This window comes from Somniosus microcephalus, unplaced genomic scaffold, assembly GCF_052327205.1.
Source record: "Somniosus microcephalus isolate GS21.2 unplaced genomic scaffold, FLI_Smic_1.0 unresolved_chr1, whole genome shotgun sequence".
Classification (NCBI taxonomy): domain Eukaryota; kingdom Metazoa; phylum Chordata; class Chondrichthyes; order Squaliformes; family Somniosidae; genus Somniosus; species Somniosus microcephalus.
Window position 1 is genome coordinate 143,754,150 of NW_028225179.1, and position 13,992 is coordinate 143,768,141.

A 13,992-nucleotide genomic window follows, 5' to 3' on the forward strand; every position below is an offset into this window, starting at 1 on the left:
AGTGCGGGGACCGAAGACGATGGCTTCAGTCTTCCCAACATTCAGCTGGATCAATGTCGGGCAAGCAGTCTGCAATTTAACAGGGCAACTTATGGTACCAAAAATATATTTTTCAACAGAAAATGCTGGAAATACACAGCAGGCCAGGCAGCATCCGTGCAGAGAGAAACAGAGTTAACGTTTCAGGTCTGGGACCCTTTATCAAGTATTTCTAGCATTTTCTGTTGTTATTTCAGATTTCCAGCATCCGCAGTATTTTGCTATTGTAATGTATAGTTCAAGCTGCAGCCATGTGGAGACTCTCCCCCACGTGCCTGAAACAAGCTGCAACACCAGGAGCGTTTCTGATTGGCCAGTTGGCACCCCTTGTTACTAAATCACAATAGATACTTATGCGCTGGTTCACCAATAGGAATCCTTCACTTTCTGATTCCTCATTTGCATACGCCTAGCTATTAAATATCGCGTCCGGGAGACTTTCTCCATCACAAACTCTCGCGTCCATTCACCATGCCCGCAGCGGTGTCGAAGGGCATCGCCCCGAAAAAGGGGCCGAAGAAAGCGGCCACCAAGAAGCGGACCAAAGTAGAGAAGAAACGCAGGAAGACCAGGAAGCAGAGTTACAGTATCTACATCTACAAGGTGCTGAAGCAGGTCCACCCCGACACCGGCATCTCCTCCAAGGCCATGAGTGTCATCAACTCGTTCGTCACCGACATCTTCGAGCGCATCGCCTGCGAGTCCTCCTGCCTGATCCATTACACCAAACGCCACACCATCTCCTCCCGGGAGACCCAGACCGCCGTCCGCCTCCTGCGGCTCGGGGAACTGGCCAAGCACGCCGTCTCGGAGGGGACGAAAGTTGTCACCAAATATACCAGCTGCAAATAAAGCCTCTCGTTCCTCCCACCTTAAAAACTCAACCCAAAGGCTCTTTTCAGAGCCACTCACGAGATCCAGAAGGGACTATTTATTTTCATTTGATGACTAATGACATTTGAAATATGGACAGCATAAAGAATGAAACTATTTAACCCACACCGTTTCATTTTTTTGTCGTATGTTCGGATTTTGCTGGTGTGTTTTTGTAATACAGTATATCGTTAATTTAAAATAGATTGAAATTTAACAAATATATAACAAAATGATGTATTGTCACTGCCCTGTTTTTGTACAAAGCACTCCTTTAGAAGCGGGTCGCTGAAAAGCTAAAATGAAATTTAATCTGTCAATTCAGGAACCAGTAATTTTAAAGGATCAATTTGCCATAATTCACATTTTTGATAATGATTTATTATTCAGTCTCACAGATGCCATTTTAATAATGATTAATCAGTCCTACAGACGCTGTAATTTTAATTAAAATTATTCCGTCTCACAGATGAGAATTTTTAGCAATAATGATTATTATTTTGCCTCACAGATGCCAGCTTTAATTATTATTCAGTCCCAGATACCATAATTTTTAACGATTATTCGATCCCACAGATGTAATAATTTTAACAATAATGATTATTATTCAATCCCACAGATGCAATAATTTTAACAATAATGATTATTATTCAATCCCACAGATGCCATGATTTTAATAACTGGTTATTCAGTCCCACAGAGGGCCATCATTTTAACAATAACGAGTATGATTCACAGACGTGCTCTTATTCTATAAGCCGCCTTTTTCGTTGGTTTTCATTTTCCCTCCCTTTTTTCTTTGGTGTCGGAGGATGGAGCGGATTGAAAAACGCGCCAATCAGAGGCAGAGATTTGCCGGATTTTCAGCCAATCAGAAGGCGCAGCTCGGCCGGCGGCTGCTATAAAAGCCGGAGCCCGGAGACCGGGAGGACCAGCAGCAGTCTGAGGAGAATGGCGAGGACCAAGCAGACAGCGCGCAAGTCCACCGGGGGCAAAGCTCCCCGCAAGCAGTTGGCTACCAAGGCGGCCCGCAAGAGCGCTCCGGCAACGGGCGGGGTGAAGAAGCCTCACCGCTACCGGCCCGGCACCGTGGCTCTGCGGGAGATCCGCCGCTACCAGAAGTCCACCGAGCTGCTGATCCACAAACTGCCCTTCCAGCGGCTTGTCCGCGAGATCGCGCAGAACTTCAAGACGGACCTGCGCTTCCAGAGCTCGGCTGTCATGGCCCTGCAGGAGGCCAGCGAGGCCTACATGGTGGGGCTGTTCGAGGACACCAACCTGTGCGCTATCCACGCCAAGCGGGTCACCATCATGCCCAAGGACATCCACTTGGCCCGGCGCATCCGCGGTGAGCGCGCCTGAGCCTCCCGCCGCCAGCAGCCTTGCTCCATTTGAGCAACGGGAACTTGAAACCAAACGGTTCTTTTAAGAGCCACTTTAGTCTTTGTGGGGAAAAAGCTGTAATGCAGAGAAACCTGAATAATCCAATATTTACATTACAAAAAGCGAAACACTGCTGGGAATCTGGAATGAATGCTGGAAATACTCAGCAGGTCACCGCCTTGAAACGTTAACTATGAATGTTGCAGTGACCAAATTGAAAAAGTAGAGCAAGTTGCAATAATGCAATATAAAATCTTGCAGCACAGGAGGGAGGTCATTCTGCCCATCGTGCCTGCGCCGGCTCCTATCCAATTTGTCCCACTGCTCTTTCCCTATAGCCCTGCAAAAGATGGTTCTTTTTCAGTGTTAAAACATAGAAAGATAGGAGCAGGAGTAGGCCATTCAGCCCCTCCCTCGAGCCTACTCCACCCTTCAATTCGATCATGGCTGATCATCCAAATTCAGTACCCTCTCCCTGCTTTCTCCCCATACCCCTTAATCCCTTTAGCCTTAAGAAATATATCTAATTCCTTGAATATATTTAATGAATTGGCCTCCACTGCCTTCTGTGGTAGAGAATTCCACAGGTTCACCACTATCTGGGTGAAGAAATTCCTCCTCATCTCTGTCCTAAATGGCTTACCCATTATCCTTAGAGTGTGACCCCTGGTTCTGGACTCCCCGACCATCGGGAACATCCTTCCTGCATCTAGTCTGTCTAGTCCTGTTAGAATTTTATAAGTTTCAATGAGATCCCCACTCATTCTTCTAAACTCCAGCGAGTATAAGCTCAATCGACCCAATCTCTCCTCATACGTCATTCCTGCCATCCCAGGTATCAATCTGGTGAATCTTCGCTGAACTCCCTCCATGGCAAGAACATCCTTCCTCAGATAAGGCGACCAAAACTGCACACAATACTCAAGGTGTGGCCTCACCAAGGCCCTGTATAACTGCAGCAAGACATCCTTGTTCCTGTACTCGAATCCTCTCGCTACGAAGGCCAACATACCATTTGCCTTCTTAACCGCCTGCTGCACCTGCATGCTTACCTTCAGCGACTGGTGCACAGGGACACCCAGGTCTCGTTGCACTCCCGCCCCCCACCTCCCCCTTCTCCCAATCTATTGCCGTTCAGATCCACGGATGCTGCCTGGCCTGTTGAATGTTTCCAGCATTTTCTGTTGTTAATCAGATTTCCAGCATCCACAGTATTTTGCGAAGCATTCACTATCACAGATAAAATTAAAACATAACGCTAGAAAATCACAGCTGGTAAGAGAAACGACCACGTTAACCTATCCTAATCCGCCATCTGGTTCCAACGCCTCCCTGCAGAGATTGCCGGGGTCTCTGTGAATGTTTCAGGAGATCCTCCACCGGCATTGCTTATAAAGATGAAAAGCCCAAGCGCTTGGCTGCATTGGGTGCGGTCTTTGGTGTCAAAGGTCACCTCGCGCTGCTGCCAGTGATTCCCGCTCGGGATCGCCCACACAATCCAAACCGTCTGGCGCTTCTGATTGGCCCGCTCCTTCGAGCGAGGTAACGCAATCTGAAAGCTAATTGGTTTAAAGCTGGAGTTCGTCCAATAGGAAATCCCTCTTTCTAATTCTTCATTAGCATAACGGGGTCTATATATTCAAGAGGCGGAGCTACTTCCTTTGATTGAGTAGCAGGTTGTTTGAACTGACGGTAATGCTGGAGACGGCGGGTCAGGGTGGTGTGTCTCGTAAGACGTCGAAGCAGCCGCTTACTATAAAATGAATGAACAAGAATGTGCCAAACAAGTGAAGGAAAATCCGCAAGCAGAGCGATTCCACGTATGTGTACAGGCTGTTGACCCAGGCTCACCCCGCCACCCGGATCTCATTTAAGGTCATGAGTGTCATGAACTCCTTCGTTGTCGACATCTTCGAGTGCATCGCCTCCGAGGCCAAGCATCTCATTCACTACAACAAGCGGCAGACCATCTGGGCCAGGGAGATCCAGAGCGCTGTCCGCCTCATGCTGCCGGGGGAACTGACCAAACACGCCGTCTCTGAAGGAATGAAAGCTGTTACCAAATACACCAACTCCATTTAGGCCGACCATGTAAAATAATTTTAAAAAACACAACGGCTCTTTTAAGAGCCACACACAATAAGCAAAGAAGGGCACTAAATTCAAGCAAAGGTGTTATGATATAGTGGAAGGGGGGGGGGGAAGTTATTTTATCAGTCTTAAAAATGGACACTGAAGATATTCCAATCTTACTGATAAGATGATGGTAACGCAGCTGCATAAATTTATTTGGCGGACAAGACAATTCTGCCATTAATTTGCTGTATCTGGCATTGCACATTCAGCACATTGGTCATGTCAGCCACGGGCTAAAAATATTTACATTGAGTTACAGATTCTGCAGCACAGGAACAAACCATTTGCCCCAACTGGTCTATGCCGCTGTTTATGCTGCACACGAGTCTCCTCCCACCCCTCTTCATCTCACCCCATCAGTATATCCTTCTATTCCCTTCTCCCTCATGTACTTATCTAGCTTTCCCTTAAATGCACCTATGCTACTCGTTTCAACTACTCCTAAGTCGTACTTACTTCAAGATTAAAACGAATAATCGTTTCCCCGAGGGTGATGTCACAAATTATGATATTTCTGCTGTTTATAATAAGGCGCTTAAAATATTAGCCATTTTTTTTCAATTTTTTTTAAAGCTATTTCCTTACATGTAAAATCATACACCACAGAAGGAGGCTATTCGACCCATCGTGCCTGTGCCGGCTCTTTGAAAGGGCTATCGAATTAGTCCCACTCCTCTGCTCTTTTCCCCATAGCCCTGCAATTTTTTGTTTTCCTTTTCAAGTATTTATCCAATTCCCCATTGAATCTGCTTCCACCCTGCTTTCAAGAAGTGCGTTCCAGATCACAACAACTCGTTGCCTAAAGAAAAAATCTCCTCTCTGGTTCTTTTGCCAATTATTTAAAGATTCATCTAGTGAAGGCTACTTGGTTTCGTTCCTCATGTGAAATTAAATCAAAAAGCCAATTTTTAAAACGTTGAACAGCATGCCCATTTGTGCAACTGTGCGTTCAATTCAGCTGTCTGGCAACAGTGTGCACTTTGAAATTGTGGTTCTCGTAGTTCGGAGCCAACACATGTGCCCGGGAAGTTGTTTGTAGGCAGGTTGTTATGGGTCGATATCAACAGAAACGTGTGTCAAATGATGAAATGTCTAGCTGCTGTGCATGGAGCCGCATCTGGTGGATTCTAACTCCATTTAAAACACTTCCCCGTCATTATAGGATGTCGAGTAGGCCGCTTCTGTGGGCATCCTTTGTGACCAAACTTTTGCCGGGAGCGTTCGCATCAGTTAACCTGCGGATAGTTTGTTAATTTCTCGACACTGCCGTTTAAGTCGGTGCGTGTTAGCAGCTAGCTGCTGTGGAATATTGAATGTGATTGGTGTGTGCTTAGCTCAACTCAAGACTCCAGCAGAAAAAAAGAGCAGGAAAAGTTGTTATCAGCCTGAATTTTGCAATTGTTCTCTGTAAACGCCCAACCTTCTCATGTCCTTCCACAACGCTTTATTAAGGCTCTATTAATTACATAAGAAAATCTGCAATCAGATTAAAGCCGTTTTTGGCAAGCTAACAATTTTAATTGACGATTCTACATAGCAACAAAACTACTCTAGTGGTATGTTAGTGTGACACCGACAAACGCACCGACCCTATTACCTGCTCTTCGGCCTCTTGGAAATCTGTAACTAAAAAGTCGAATTATCATAGAGAGCCCGTGTGAGTGCATTGATCGTCACTGATTCAGTGACACATAGTTGTAGAACGATTTAGTTGCATGTTTTGGTGATTGGGCTAATGCAATATTAGGCACAACAAACACAGTAGTTGGTCAGTATCATTCAGGCGAATATCCGGATTTAATAATATGGCACTGTCTCAATCGCAGGACTAAATGGTAAATTAGAGGTTATATTGATGAATTCAAAACCGGCTCCACCAACGAGGCCCGACCACAGGGAGCAGCGAGGCGAGGTGAGGCGGAGCCCGGCTTAAAAACCGGCTCCACCGAGGCCCGACCACAGGGAGCAGCGAGGCGAGGTGAGGCGGAGCCCAACTTAAAAACCGGCTCCACCAACGAGGCCCGACCACAGGGAGCAGCGAGGCGAGGTGAGGAGGAGCCCGGCTTAAAAACCGGCTCCACCAACGAGGCCCGACCACAGGGAGCAGCGAGGCGAGGTGAGGCGGAGCCAGGCTTAAAAACCGGCTCCACCAACGAGGCCCGACCACAGGGAGCAGCGAGGCGAGGTGAGGCGGAGTCCGGCTTAAAAACCGGCTCCACCAACGAGGCCCGACCACAGGGAGCAGCGAGGCGAGGTGAGGCGGAGCCCGGTTTAAAAACCGGCTCCACCAACGAGGCCCGACCACAGGGAGCAGCGAGGCGAGGTGAGGCGGAGCCCAACTTAAAAACCTGCTCCACCAACGAGGCCCGACCACAGGGAGCAGCGAGGCGAGGTGAGGCGGAGCCCGGCTTAAAAACCGACTCCACCAACGAGGCCCGACCACAGGGAGCAGCGAGGCGAGGTGAGGCGGAGCCCGGCTTAAAAACCGGCTCCACCAACGAGGCCCGACCACAGGGAGCAGCGAGGCGAGGTGAGGTGAGGCGGAGCCCGGCTTAAAAACCGGCTCCACCAACGAGGCCCGACCACAGGGAGCAGCGAGGCGAGGTGAGGCGGAGCCCGGCTTAAAAACCGGCTCCACCAACGAGGCCCGACCACAGGGAGCAGCGAGGCGAGGTGAGGCGGAGCCCGGCTTAAAAACCGGCTCCACCAACGAGGCCCGACCACAGGGAGCAGCGAGGCCCGACCACAGGGAGCAGCGAGGTGAGGCGGGACCAAATCAACAGCAGAGGAGAGAGGTAAAACGTAATCAGAGTGTGAGGTCACCAGGGAGCAGGTAAGTGATTGGTTGGTGAGTATTTCTCTTTTTTAAACTTTAACTCTGTAGTTTATAGTTACTAGGGTCTTTTCTGGTGTAGCAGGGACTGTTGGTAGACTATACAAGCGCCTTAGAGATATTTTTAATTGGTGATAGTAAATTAATTTAAATTAAGTAAAGGGAAGGTCATGCCAGGTGAGCCCAGCCCCGTGATATGCTCCTCTTGCTCTATGTGGGAATTCAGGGACCCCGGTGCCCCTGATGACCACGTGTGCCAGAGATGCATCCATCTGCAGCTACTAGCAGACCGCATTGAGGCGCTGGAGCTGCGGGTGGATGGGTTGTTGAGCATTCACGATGCTGAGAGGGTCGTGGATAGCACGTTTAGTGAGTTGGTCACACCGCAGGGAAGGGCTGCACAGGAAGACAGGAAATGGGTGACCACCAGGCGGAGCAATAGAAGCAGGCAGGTAGTGCAGGAGACCCCTGTGACCATTCCCCTCTCAAACAAGTATACCGCTTTGGATACTGTTGAGGGGATGACTCACCAGGGGAAGGCAGCAGCAGCCAACTTCCTGGCAATGGGGGTGCTCCTGCTGCCCAGGAAGGTGGGAAAAAGAGTGGGAGAGCAATAGTGGTAGGGGATTCTATAGTAAGGGGAACAGAGAGGCGTTTCTGTGGCCGTAGACGTGAATCCAGGATGGTTTGTTGCCTCCCTGGTGCCAGGGTCAAGGATATCACTGAGCGGCTGCAGGGCATTCTGGAGGGGGAGGGTGAACAGCCAGAGGTCGTGGTCCACATTGGTACCAACGACATAGGTAAAAAGAGGGATGAGGTCCTGCAGCAAGAATTTAGGGAGCTAGGTGAAGGATTAAAGAGCAGGACCTCAAAGGTTGTAATCTCTGGATTACTCCCGGTGCCATGTGCTAGTGGGTATAGGAATAGGAAGATAGAACAGATGAATGCGTGGCTAAAGGGATGGTGCAGGGGGGAGGGCTTTAGTTTCCTGGATCACTGGGTCTGCTTCTGGGAAAGGTGGGACTTGTACAAGTCGGACGGTTTACACCTGAACCAGAGGGGAACCAATATCCTTGCAGGGAGGTTTGCTAGCACTGCTGGGGGGGGTTTAAACTAACTTGGCAGGGGGATGGGGTACAGAGTGGAGCTATAGTAGGGGGTGATTTACAGCCAAATACAGAGGAAAAAACAAGTCAGCTGGGAAGGCAGAGCAAATATGTGAAGGCAAAAGGGAATATGGCAGGGCTGGAAGGCATTTATTTTAATGCAAGGAGTCTTGCAAATAAGGTGGATGAACTGAAGTTGTTGTTGAACACATGGGAGTACGATATTGTTGCTGTCACGGAGACATGGTTGAGGGAGGGTCAGGACTGGCAGCTCAATATTCCGGGGTATAGAATCTTCAGGCGAGACAGAGGGGGGTGTAAAAGGGGAGGGGGTGTTGCAATATTAATTAAGGAGTCAATTACTGCTGTAAGGAGGGATGATATATTAGCGGGTTCCTCTAATGAGGCCATATGGGTAGAACTTAAAAACAAAAAGGGGGCAAGCACTTTCCTGGGAGTGTACTATAGGCCCCCAAACAGTCAGGGGGAGATAGAGGAACAGGTATGTAGGCAAATCTCAGAGAAGTGTGAAAATAATAGGGTAATAATAGTGGGGGATTTCAACTTCCCCAATATAAATTGGGATAGTCAGAGTGTGAAAGGCTTAGAGGGTGCAGAATTCTTAAAGTGCATCCAGGAGAGCTTTTTGAGCCAACATGTAGAAAGTCCTACAAGAGAGGGGGCGGTACTGGACCTAATTCTGGGGAATGTAGCCGGGCAAGTGGTGGAAGTATCAGTAGGAGAGCATTTTGGCGACAGTGACCATAATTCGGTGAGATTTAAGGTGGTCATGGAAAAAGACAAAGACGGCCCGGAAATAAGGGTTCTAAGTTGGGGGAAGGCCGATTTTAATATGATAAGGCAGGATCTGGCCAAAGTGGACTGGGAGCAGCTACTTATAGGAAAATCCACATCAAAACAGTGGGAGACTTTCAGAAGGGAAATAGAGAGATTACAACGCCAACATGTTCCTGTAAAGGTCAAGGGTGGGACCAACAAGCAAAGGGAACCTTGGATGACAAGGGATATACAAAAATGCATTCGAAATAAAAGGGGGGCTTTTGGCAGTTACAAAAGACTAAAGACGGAAGAAGCCCTAGCGGAGTATAAAAAGTGCAGGGGCATACTTAAAAAAGAAACTAGGAGGGCGAGGAGGGGCCATGAAATAACATTGGCGAGCAAAATAAAGGAAAATCCTAAGATGTTTTATAAGTATATTAAGGGCAAGAGGATAACCAGGGAAAGGGTAGGGCCCATTAGGGACCAAAGTGGCAATCTGTGTGTAGAGCCAGATGATGTAGGCGGGGTTTTAAATGAATTTTTTGCATCTGTGTTCACTATGGAGAAAGACGATGCAGACATAGAAATCGGGCAAGGGGACTGTGACATACTTGAACATATTAGCATCGAGAGGGAGGAGGTGCTAGCGGTTTTAGCAGGCCAAAAAGTGGATAAATCCCCAGGCCCGGACGAGATGTATCCCAGGCTGCTGTGGGAGGCAAAGGAGGAGATTGCAGGGGCTCTGACACAAATTTTCAGAACCTCTCTGGCCACAGGGGATGTACCAGAGGACTGGAGAACAGCTAATGTAGTATAATTATACAAGAAGGGTAGCGGGGATAAACCAGGGAATTACAGGCCAGTGAGCCTAACATCTGTGGTAGGGATATTATTGGAAAAAATTCTGAGGGACAAAATTAGTCTCCACTTGGAGAGGCAAGGATTAATCGGGGATAGTCAGCATGGCTTTGTCAAGGGTAAATCATGTCTGACAAATCTGATTGAATTTTTCGAGGGGGTGACTAGGGGGGTGGATGAGGGAAATGCTGTGGATGTGGTTTACATGGACTTCAGTAAAGCTTTTGACAAAGTCCCGCATAGGAGACTGGTCAAGAAGGTAAGAGCCCATGGGATCCAGGGTGCCTTGGCGCGTTGGATCCTAAACTGGCTGACTGGCAGGAGGCAGAGGGTGATGGTCGAAGGTTGCTTTTGTGACTGGAAGCCTGTGTCCAGTGGGGTACCTCAGGGATCGGTGCTGGGTCCCTTGTTGTTTGTGATCTACATAAATGATTTGGATGAGAATGTAAAAGGTATGATCAGTAAGTTCGCAGATGACACGAAAATTGGTGGGGTGGTAAATTGCGAGGAGGAAAGCCTCAGGCTACAGGACGATATAAACGGGTTGGTCAGATGGGCGGAAAAGTGGCAAATGGAATTTAACCCTGAAAAGTGCGAGGTGATGCATTTTGGACGGACAAATAAGGCAAGGGAATACACAATGAGTGGTAGGACCCTAGGAAGTACAGAGGGTCAGAGGGACCTTGGTGTACATGTACATAGATCCCTGAAGGCAGCGGAACAGGTAGATAAGGTGGTTAAAAAGGCATATCGGATACTTGCCTTCATTAGCCGAGGCATAGAATATAAGAGCAGGGAGGTTATGATGGAGCTGTACAAAACGCTGGTGAGGCCACAGCTGGAGTACTGTGTGCAGTTCTGGTCACCTCACTATAGGAAGGATGTGATTGCTTTGGAGAGGGTGCAGAGAAGATTCACCAGGATGTTACCTGGGATGGAGCGCCTCAGCTATGAAGAAAGACTAAACAGGCTGGTGTTGTTTTCCTTGGAGCAAAGAAGGCTGAGGGGGGACCTGATTGAGGTGTACAAAATGATGAGGGGCATAGATAGGGTAGACAAAGAGGAACCTTTCCCCTTAGTAGGGGGGTCAATAACAAGGGGGCATAGATTCAGGGTAAGGGGCAGGAGATTTAGAGGGGATTTGAGGAGGAACTTTTTCACCCAGAGGGTGGTTGGAATGTGGAACTCAATGCCTAAAAGGGTGGTAGAGGCAGGAACCCTCACAACATTCAAGAAGCATTTGGATGAGCACTTGAAATGCCATTGCATACAAGGCTACGGACCAAATGCTGGAAAATGGGATTAGACTGGACAGGGATGGATGGGCGGCGCAGACACGATGGGCCGAAGGGCCTCTTTCTGTGCTGTAAAACTCTATGACTCTAAATGGTTTTGTGTACTTTTATAGGCGAGCCCTGTAGCTACTGTTCGCTGCTCAAAGAAAGGGGAATTGCGAGAATTTGCTGAAGGCCTGGATTTGCATCAAAATAAAATCGGGTGAATATTAAGAATCCAAGTGGATTGCGAGTTCAGACAGGAGCGTTCTGTGTGGGATATCGGTGAGGCACTTCATGCTATTTTCTTTGCTGCTTTAGACAACGTGGAGAGACAGAGCTACACACAATGGCTCACAAGACTGCAATCTGCTGAATTCACCCAGGATTTAGGGGCAATGTGTGACGGCCTTTATATTGCCTTTCCTTTGAGAGTTATGGCAGAAACAAAATTAATGCAGACAACCACATGAGACGTGCAAAACGAATCTTAGAGGCTACGAAGGAGGCTGGAAGCGACAAGAAAGTCATCTGAAATGTGCCTCTCGTCTCGAATAGAAAGCGTGTTAACTTCAGCCAATAGCATTTCTTTCCAGTTGGATAAATCACACGAGATCTTCATGACTTGACTTGGCTGCAGTAGAAAACGGCAGGGGACAGTGTGCAATATTCGATCCCAATTGCCCAATCGTCTTCCTTCTATTTGTAATAATATTGAGCGTTAAAATGATTAATAGCCTTGCAATAGATAAAATAAAAACTGGAACAAGACGAAAAGTTTAAGCGGCGTTTTTCTGCACCACCTCCAGGAACTGAATATTTCCTTTGTGTATGTTCTTACAGCTATTGAAAATCTATGATGGGGAATGCTGCATTTATTACGCTTTTCTTGACATGCTTTTATTTTTGTTTCACAATCCCTCAGACAAAAGCCTACCGTAAACGCAATCTGCTTACAGATACAAAGCACTGCGGATGCTGGAAATCTGAAATGAAAACAGAAAATGCTGGAAACACTCAGCAGGTCAGGCAGCATCTGTGGAGAGAGAGAAAAACAGAGTTAACGTTTCAGATCATCGACCTGAAACGTTAATTTTGTTTCTCTCTCCACAAATGCTGTCTGACCTGCTGAGTTTTTCCAGCATTTTCTGTTTTTATTAACGCAAACTGCTTGTCAGTTTGGTGTATTTTCAGTTTACAAGCTGGCATGGAGAAACTGGATTGACAGCTTGATTTTTGTTACTGATATTGAGGGAGCCAATTTCGGCCGCGCTGTGCCCCAAAAGTTTGCCCTTGGTCCATGAGACAAAGTATGCTAATTAGGGATGGGTAAGACGCCGCTTCCTATTCGCTAAATTTTTGTAATGTGTCTATTGTTCTGCTGAGTTATAGACGAATCAGAAACAAATCAAAGTTATTCAACCAATGAGAAATGACCGCATCTCGATCTGGCTGAAAGGTATAAAAGGAGAATTGCTCGGTACTAAGCGGCTAATTAGAGTCGGTGAGAGTTTGTAATAAGCTGTCAGGTCGTGGTAAAACTGGAGGCAAAGTACGTGCCAATTCCAAGACCCGCACCTCCCGAGTCGGTCTGCAGTTCCCGGTCGGCCGCATCCACCGCCTGTCGCGCAAGGGCCACTACTCGGAGCGGGTGGGGGCCGGAGCCCTGCTCTACCTGACGGCCGAGATCCTGGAGTTGGCCGGCAACGCGGCCCGCAACAACAAGACCCGCATCATCTCCCGCCACCTGTAGCTCGTCATCCGCAACGACGAGGAGCTCAACAAGCTGCTGGGCGGAGTCACCATAGCCCAGGGTGGGGTCCTGCCCAAGAAAACTGGCCACCCCAGCAAGGTTTACACCCAAAGGACAAACATCAATAAATCGATTCAACGGACCACAAAGGCTCTTTTCAGAGCCACCCACCTCCTTTCTAAAGAACTTCAGCCAGATTCTCCACTTTAATTTGAATAACTTCAGAGATCTACCAGCGGACTTCCAGAAGAAATGTTTCATTCCAGACTTTTTAGTTCTAATACTTTGTTAAAATGCTGTGAAAATTAATTACTGGCTGGAGGCACCCATTTGTTTTCAATGTAAAACCTGCTCTAAATTGAAAATGTAAATTCGTGGCCAACATTAAAAAAGAAAAACGATCGAACGATTGTTACAGTATTCAAAATTATTAAAGATTATTTGTTCCTTCAATGAGTAGCTGTCTCAATTCTTTGGAAGCAACGTGGGCTTTTTGATGAAATTCTTTTTGACCACGATAATTTTTTTTAAAACAGCTTAGAATTTTGAACAAGATGCTGCATTCTCTAAATCTCCTCTGCCCCCTCCCCAAGGCCTTAACATCCTTCCTAAAGTGGGTGCCCAGAATTGAACAATATTCCAGCTGGGGCCTAATCAGTGATTTGTAATTGTTTAGTATAACCTTCCTTCAGCCCGATTCAATCCCTTTTCTCCGCACCATCTCGGTTTTGCTCTTTCTGCAGATGTTGCCTGACCTGCTGAGTGTTTTCCAGTACTTGTTTTTTTTTAATTTGCCTGCGACACTTTCAGGCAAATGATGGTTTACATGTACAACGCTTCAAACTTAATATGCCAGGCGGAAAACAATTGGGTTAAATGCAGGATATAAATAAATCACGAAAGTAAATGCAAAGGATGTCTGTAAACTTGGGATAGACTGGAAACAATTGGGATAAA

General features: G+C 47.4%; 2 protein-coding genes and 1 pseudogene across 2 annotated transcripts; all 3 read left to right on the top strand.

Annotated features, from left to right (window-relative positions):
* The first annotated feature begins 476 nt into the window (after positions 1 to 476).
* LOC147096159 (histone H2B 8-like) lies at positions 477 to 1,385 on the top strand. Its single transcript, XM_085974108.1, has one exon. It carries the CDS (start codon positions 511 to 513, stop codon positions 889 to 891), a length of 381 nt encoding a protein of 126 aa, XP_085830234.1. The 5' UTR covers positions 477 to 510; the 3' UTR covers positions 892 to 1,385.
* A 478-nt stretch (positions 1,386 to 1,863) lies between these two features.
* On the top strand, positions 1,864 to 2,730 carry LOC147096160 (histone H3-like). Its single transcript, XM_085974109.1, has one exon. It carries the CDS (start codon positions 1,864 to 1,866, stop codon positions 2,272 to 2,274), a length of 411 nt encoding a protein of 136 aa, XP_085830235.1. The 3' UTR covers positions 2,275 to 2,730.
* A 1,260-nt stretch (positions 2,731 to 3,990) lies between these two features.
* On the top strand, positions 3,991 to 5,009 carry LOC147096161 (histone H2B pseudogene; annotated as a pseudogene).
* The last annotated feature ends 8,983 nt before the right edge of the window (positions 5,010 to 13,992 follow it).